The 8,614-nt window shown below is 32.2% G+C and overlaps 1 protein-coding gene across 1 annotated transcript in view; it reads right to left on the bottom strand.

Annotated features, from left to right (window-relative positions):
• Positions 1-952: 952 nt before the first annotated feature.
• The window catches only part of LOC129759539 (uncharacterized), a gene marked incomplete at its 3' end in the record, with an annotated part of 32,195 nt that continues 24,533 nt past the window's right edge, over positions 953-8,614 (bottom strand). Inside the window, exon 4 of the mRNA XM_055757005.1 lies at positions 953-1,099. Within this exon, the coding sequence (XP_055612980.1) occupies positions 953-1,099 (147 nt within the window). The remainder of the gene's footprint in view (positions 1,100-8,614) is intronic.

Raw genomic sequence — 8,614 nt, 5'->3', positions numbered from 1 at the left:
CACATAAAAGGTACAAAAAGGCATAGATAAAACGGGATTTACAAAGTAACAAAAAGTGCTTCGAAGTGCTTTCTTCTTGGCTGGCTGTTTGTCTGATTGGGATGTTGCGCCTGTATGTATGCTACAAAATCATATCACCACTTCGAGTTATAGTTTCAGTTAGAACGTGGTCTTGTGGTAGCGTGTTCGATTCTCACCAAGAAGTTCGGGGTTTGATCCCCAAGTCGGACAAGTTTTATTTTTCAATAAGTAATTTGATACTTGAGTGACCATTCTGATGCTATATAGGTAGGAAATGTAGGAAAGATGCAATTGAGTGAACAAATCTCGGCAAATTTTGGAATCCGGCGCGTGGCATCATGGCGGCACTATGTAGTGAACATAGTAAATAATCAACAAAAAGTGATATGAACCGATGCCAAAGGTGCAATGAAGATAGAGAGAGATTTTTTTTGCTCATTTTATGATTTTTCGGAAGTTGAATGAAAAGGCCGCTGGAACTGGCTTGTTATGGAACTTAAAAGTCTCAATAAGAACTTTAATTTTGAGCTGTATAGAACGTACCTCTTACTTATGATAAGACTCAGTAAGTTTTTTTGAACCTGTTTTATGCAACTTTTGGTTGCTTGGGTTGTGATTCAGAGTTAGCATCCGAAATTAAAATCAGGCATAATTATCCAGATTCTTTGATTTGTAACAATAATCCAGTATTCGAAATCATGAACCAGAATTATTTTAAAATCATTTGTAGGTACATAAATAGTTTATGCACAGATGTTTTTTAAATGATCCTGATGATGAGCTCGATTTAAACAATTCAAAGTCAAATCATAACTCGTTAATCTTCTGTCACTCGAATCGATCGACTGGCAACCGGCGGCGACGTCATCGTTAATGTAAACCAACCAACTTCACCCCCCAGCGTCTGTGCTTCCGGCATCACCATCAGTACCCCTCTAGCCAACCAGCTCGGGTGCTTCCGGAAGTAATCTCCAGCATTACCTGCTCCGTGTTTTGCAGCCAAGGGCGTCGGTGCGCAAGCTTTGGTGTGGTTTCACCTTCGCTGTTATCCGCGTTCATGCCAGAAGACATCAGATACCTGTGTATAGTTCTAGGTTATGTTTGTAGTGTATCACTGTGCTCCGAGGAACGTAACATTATAAAATCAAAACCATGTTACACGTTTAACTATGGAAGTAGCGCAAAACTAGGAGTAGATGGGACGAAACTTGAAAAGATGGGTGTTAAGGAAGGTGGGAAATTCATTCTATTCTCTACTCTCAGCCACCACACACAGGTATCAGAATTAACTTCCGGGATACCCCGTCGATACATTGTGGTCTTTCTCCCTGCCGGTCGGTCGACTCTAGTTGATGTCGTATTAAATTTGCATATTGAGAACTCTGTCACGCGGAGGCACTCCCATCTCCAGAGGTGGAACTTTGGAACCATGTTGGATACATTGGCGGTGCTTTGAATGTAAAGTAGTTTGTGAAAATAATGTTAACGGTTAAGTTTTTTTTTTTGAGTCTCGGAGCAAACAGCATTAAGTTTTATATTGCTGGCATACTTAAATTAGGTTTTGGTTAGTTTTAGATTTATTTTTTCAAAAAGAATCTTATTCATGCTTCAACGTTACTCCGTGTGACCGTTTCGATGAATTTTCAATCATTTTCAATAGTGTTCTGGTGGATTTCCTATAGAGATTGATTGCGCTCTAGCAGCATCTATAGGAGCCTACACCATATGAGGTTCATTGTTAGGTTGGGGGCAATTCACACGGTGCAAAAATGTTCAATGAGTTGTAAAGCTATGCTCCTGTCGATGGTCGATGGTCATGTTTTGCAACATATCATAAAATGGATTGGGCAGTTTCCATATGAACTGTAACATAGTTACAAATCTGCTACACATAGGGGAGAGTGGGGATACTTGATCCCCTTTTCATATTTTCACCATATCTTTTTGGAAAAATTTAGCAACTCGCCGACTTTGACATTTTCTGACAGCTTGTAACTTCAAGTTTCTATGCTCCAAAAATTAATACGATACTTGAACCCGTTGATGAACTAGAAGCATTTTCGTTGGAGTAAAAAAAATGCGATTTTTCTGAAGTTATGGGAGACTTGATCCCTTTTTAAGGAGACTTGATCTTTTATTCAGGAAGCCCTAATCCTTGTATAAAAATCAAACAAAACCCCAAGATAGAATGTTAATTGACTATTTTGGTCATGTTTATTCTCAATTCACAATTTATAGCAGACATAAGAAGAAAATTCTATAACTTTGTCTCAACGCAAATTTCATTGCATATTTAAAGGCGCTATTTTTTATAATTAAGAGAAAATTAATTATTTTTGTTTTTTTTCTTCAGACAATTGTTTGATAAATATTAGTTTTTGGATATATATTAGTAATTTCGTAATCAGCAATCATATCGATCAATTCAGAAGAAGAATACGCCGTTTGGAAGGGGGGATCAATTGTACCCAACTCTAGGGGATCAATTGTACCCATAATCAACATTTTAGAAAACTTTTTCTGAACAAAGTTGAGAGTTTTCCATTGCTTTCAAAATATGGCATTATGAAGTTCATTTTACGCTCGAACGATTGATATATTGGAACAAATATTTTTTTCATGATTTTCCCATGTAAGGAACATTTTAAAGTGATGAAAAAAGATCTTCAAGTTACATTTTGTGAAATTTTTCAAACAAAGTTCAATTACTCAAACAATTATTTTGTTAAAATTTTTTAAACTACAAGCAATGTTATTTTGCTCATTTTGGCACATTTTTCTAGAACATTTGATCTTTGTAAGACATAACAGTTTCGAGATATAGCTTAGGAATCAAGTATCCCCAGGGATCAAGTATCCTCATTCTCCCCTATCCATTGACTAATGGAAGGGTTCTGGAGTTGTGGTTGTGAGGGATATATTTTTTTATCATTGAAATCTGTGAAAATACTATTTGAAAATTGTACAACAGAAAATAATAAGGAAATTTAAATTTAAAGGAGTTTTTTCTTTATAACCTGATTTTATCAATAATTGATCAACATCAATCGCCCTCTTTAAAGATAGATTATTATTGAACTCATACCCGTTTGAAAGAAACACTCAATTGAGAAGAATGAGATTTCAAAATATTACCAAAAAATTATCCTTACACTGCATTGGTGCATTTACTGGCTTAAATTTTTTTTTAATGGTCACAGCTAAACTCTAGGGGATTCTTCTTCATACATTCAGTTAACAGATTTCTTTATATTCATATCATTTCGACATTATTAGAAACGTTCTCGCTAATGTGTGGTTAGTTCATGTAAAAAAGATATTTTTTTTTTCAATTATTTGAATATTTGTTTTCAAGAAATGCAATGTTCATGTTAATTTTGCATTTATTGAAATTTCGGTTGATATTTAACAATTATGAGTACTCCTGTCTTATATAGGCGCTAGACCCATAAAAAAAATCAAAATCTATCAACACCAATGATGGATACAAAATGATTTCGATCCGACCAACGTTAAGTTGCAAAGTGCATAGATTGCGATGTGGAAAGTACCAACAAGTTACATTTTAGGAGTGATATACAGTACCGTTCATAATTGTATAGAAATTGAAAGCTCACGCTCTGCATTTTGACTTTGAACTTCCATAACTTTATCCTCTGAAGATATTTTTTGATCGAATTTTCTGCGTAAGATAGATCAACTATCACATTATCATATCACGAAATTTGAGCTTTCTAAAGATTCTGTAGCCTGAGATAGAGTAATTCACCATAATTGGACTTTTTGGACTTTTACCATTCAAATTGCAATATCTCAGGAACTAAGCTACTCTTTTTATTGAAATTATGCAGAGAGACTGTTGAAATATAAAATTTACATGTCAGCAGTTTTTGAAAAAATCTATTGATGAGATAAAATGTTTTTTTAAATGTCTTTATTATAAAGATTTTCAGCTTTCAGCTGGTTCATCTCTTAGATAAGATAAAAAGTTACGCGATGTGCAATATTTCAGGCATTAACCCTAAAATGCGATTTCTATAGAATTTTGGACGATTGTTTCCAAAGGAAAATCAAATTTTATGTTCAACAACCAGTAAATCTGAGATTCTGATTTAAAAACACAAATGGATCATTTATTATTTTTCTTATATTTTACATTTAATATTATTTTAACAACTTCATTTTCTTTATATACAGTTTTTCGATTAAATAGTTTTTAAAATACACAAGTTTGTAGCTGCGCGGATTCTAAATGATCATTACCTTATAACAAGTTGTTTCAAAGTTATTCAAGTTTAATTGTGTGAAGAAGTCACAATTTTAAAATTTTTGCTAGGAAGTGATATGAATTACCAAGCAAATGGGTTTAAACTATTTTTAGAACCAAATAAAATCCACATATAAAACTTTTCATCTCTTAATCGATTCTTGAATTAATTCAAACAATCATGTCAAGTTTTTATAAATTTCATTTACATTTACTTTGTCGTTGAACCCATAACACGTAAGTCAAAACCGTCTGTCAAGCATGAATAACACGACCACTTGACAATGAAACGTAGAGAAACCTGACATGGTTTTTACTAGTGTTTTAAGAATCCAAAAAAAAAGGTGGGAATTTTTTATATCTGAAGTTTATTTGGTTCTCAACCCGTCCATGCATAGTGTGGTTTTAAAATAACACTTATGTAAATCCACATATTTTGGAAACGCAAGGATATTTTAAAATTACATATTCCCAAGAAATAATTTACAGATGAGAAGTAATTAACCCATGATATTTTTTAATAAGATACCGTCAACTGGGGCAACATGCAAAAATTTTCAACTTCAATGGCTTCTTAGAAACTTATGTTCACAGTTAATCCTAATTCTTATGCATCAAAAGTTTTAAGGATGATGGGACATCAAATTGGCTTAGTTAGGGAAATTATTGGGTTCCTGAGTAATTTTTAATTTTCTGAAAATATGCGATTTTCCCCCTCCTTAGAAAATTGGGTAACTTGCAGCAAACTATGTTTTTAATGAAAAATCTTATGATCAAGTATGAAAATTTATAGTTTTGAATATAATTGCGTTTCTCTAAAGACCATTACGCATGAAAACAAAACTAATTTTCACATTTTTTCTGAAAATAATGTTGCTGCATATATTTTGGGGTTAAATACGAACAATTCTACGAAAAATTCTACAAACTGAAATCATAAAAATAAATGTTTAGATGAATTCAATTTCATTTATTTAGAAACGACATAATTTAACCCTTCGTTTCATAAAGTAACAAATTTGCAGCAATTAATTTAAGCTGTTGTAAATCATGCAGAAATTTAAATAGTCAACTTTTTTCTTCATGGCAATCATATTTCTAACTTCAAGATACCGTTCAATTAAAAAAAATGACTTTCTGAGTATACACATACCAACTAGACGAACTTCAATCTGAAAAATATGAAATGTTAAAAAAGGCTTAATTTTCAGAATTTTGACCTAGTCCAATTCACACAGAGGAAAAAAAATCTGACTGGAAAAAATATTTTCGTATTTTCAGTAATGCAATTAACACAATTGAATACAATTTGAAGATTTTTTTAATTTTTTCTGATATAATGACCTTTTATTAATTGTTGCAAATTTGCAACATCATGCAACGGTAGCACTATTATTTTAATGTTTGTTTTGTTTTGTTTATTTTTATAGAACCTTTAAATTTAGAATTCATTCGCCTCTTTCATTATTTTAATGTTATATTATCATGTTATCGAGACATTTTTAAAAATGATGCAGATACCCTAGCCTCTTACTGAACAAAATGGCTACTAACTGTAGAAATATGGGAAAAACAGTAAAAAACCTTTTGACTAGATCATCAATCATTCGTATCATAAAGTAAAAAAAAAATGGTAATAATTACGAAACCTCGTTAGAAATCCTGAATAAAAGTTAAAAAATTTTATTTCTAAAGGGTCACATATGTATGTATGTTGTATGTTGATTATCCACCATGGGTGCACGGGTTCACCGCAGTTTCTGCCTAAGTATGTGCTCAAATGCATTCTCAGTTCGACATTTTCCAAAGGGTCACATTTATTAAAAATTTGTGACTTTTGAGTAGTTGAAGTATTTGTAGTAGGGTAACGGATTTATTTTGGACCAGAGGACCTATTTTGGACCACCTTGTCTAGCTCTCTTATATAGTAACTAATTATGAAAATTTTTAGTGCATTGCATGAAGTGCTCGGGCATCAACTATATTTGCTAAACAATTTCATGATTAGTTGCTTTATAAGAGAGCTAGACAAGGTGGTCCAAAATAGGTCCTCTGGTCCAAAATAAGTCCGTTACCCTAATAGTTTGAATCTATAATTTTTCAAATACAACGAGCGCTGTGTTTCCAAGTTTTTAAATATTATATCGTGATCCCGGAAAAGATTTTCTGGGTTCGAAATAATTATTTTCGCATCTTTAGAAAATTAATTATTAACAAGCTTTTTTCCATACCCTAGTACATTGAATTTTTAAATTCAAATGCATTATATGCTCTCAACATTATGCAATGTAGTACCCTAGTGTGTAACAAATGTGCTTAAATAAATTTTTATCATTTGAACAGTATTTATGTTTACAGTATTAATGTTTTCAGAACGAATGTGATAAGGAAACGGTGCATGATGGTGAAATAGCAGTTCCATTTTAGTCCTACTTATAATTCCGTTAACTCTTTTGTATATGTACCATCGGAAAATCGTTTTCGATATTGAACCCTAAACGTTCCCCTTCCCTCTCCCAAATAAGAATCTAAGCTAACAGTTGAGTCACCGCAACTATTACGGCTTCCCCCCTCTACTAATATGGATTAAATAGTGATCCACTCGGCATAATGAAACTTATAAGTAAAATGCCCGAATAAATAAACCTATGATTAAAAAAAATCAACAAAAGTTATACGGGTGCATTTTGAAGGTATTTAATCCATCGGTTTTCTGTATTAAGGAATATTGAAAATATTGTTTTTTTTTTATTATCGGTGTTTCAATAAACAATGCAAGTTGTTTCTTCAACAATTTGTGTTCCCTAATGTTCAAGTTTCTTGGTTCTTTGCAAATAAGTATACCATGTATAACAATCGCTTTTTCTTGTAAAAGATTTTTTAATTAGTTTTTGTCAGTCGAGAATGAACATTTTTTAAATTGCTGCAAATTGCGCTAAGGAACCATGAACACATGAACAAAACCGCATAAAACCTTTCACAAAAAATGAAGTTACTGAAAAAGAACTGGAGATTTGTCGAACTAATTAATCTAAATGATGCATGTAAGCACATACTTAGGAAAAACTGCGGTGAATTCGTGCACCCATGGTGAATAACCACCTCCAGCTAATGGTGTCCAGACAAGTTCTTCAGCTAAAACTATGGTTAAAGCAAGATAAATTATGAGTAAGCATTTATTTCTAACTATCATTTAAGAGAAACAAAAAGGTATAACCATTTCATGTTGTTGCAAACTTGCAGCAATTAATATTTTGCCTGAATACTCGAAATATGTGAAAATTATATTTTTTCATTATTTTTCCCTTCATGTACTCATCATTGAGCACTATTGAGAATTTTTTCAAGAAAAAATAAAAAATCATGAAATGAAGGGTTAACATAAAAAAAACCTATAATGTGACAACAAATTACATCATTTAAGGTATGTCAATTGTGATGGTTCAGTTTTGTGCATCTAATTTGACATTAATTTACATTCTAGATCTTCTAATAAAGGGTGATACGGTTAAAATTTGGTCAAGGGACACGCGTTTTCCTTTGACCAAATTTTGACCGTATCACCCAAATCGGTGAAATCGTTTATTTAAAAAATCAAATTAAATTATGGCACGTCTTAACTCCTGTGTGCATTATGTCTTCAATTTGTTCCGTTTTCCTCGAGCTGTCCATCTTTGAGGATTTCTTGTTAGGTTGTTCATTCGATAATTTAAAATGTGACTTCATTATCCTATACCAACACTGTTGGTGTGAAAATATTATCCGAGTAATCACCAATTTTTTTAAAATAAAAATTTTTATAATTCACTTCTTGTATGGGGCAAAATGCAACAAAATGAAAATCAGAACTAAACCTCATAAATATCGTTTCCATATGAATGGATGCGTTTGCGTTATGCGTTTGTTTACATTCAAATTTCATCCATCCTAAGATTTATTTTCATGATTGAAGCTAATAGAATATTTGAAGTTTTTTTACCCCTAAATGTATGCATCAAATTTACACTTTTCCCTTAAAAACATTTTCGATAGAAAAATGTAAAATTTAATTCGAACAAAAAAAATGCTGCATTTGGTGCTTTATGCGTTATGACATCACAAATGTATCAAAAGCTATAAATTTTCAAACGTTTTCATTCGATTTTCCATCAATAACAGAGTTTGTTGCAACTTACCCCTTTTTCTTAGTAGGGTGGAAATCGCATGTTTTTGAAAATTTAAAAATAGCTGGTAAAACCAATAATTGACTACGTCAATTTGGTGTCTCATCAACCTTAAAACTTTTGATGTACAAGGGGTATGATTATCTGAAGGCATCAGGCCCGT

The sequence above is a fragment of the Uranotaenia lowii genome, unplaced genomic scaffold (genome assembly GCF_029784155.1).
Source record: "Uranotaenia lowii strain MFRU-FL unplaced genomic scaffold, ASM2978415v1 HiC_scaffold_186, whole genome shotgun sequence".
NCBI lineage: Eukaryota > Metazoa > Arthropoda > Insecta > Diptera > Culicidae > Uranotaenia > Uranotaenia lowii.
Note: the sequence above shows the minus strand (reverse complement) of the source record. Positions and strands in the feature narration are given on the sequence as shown.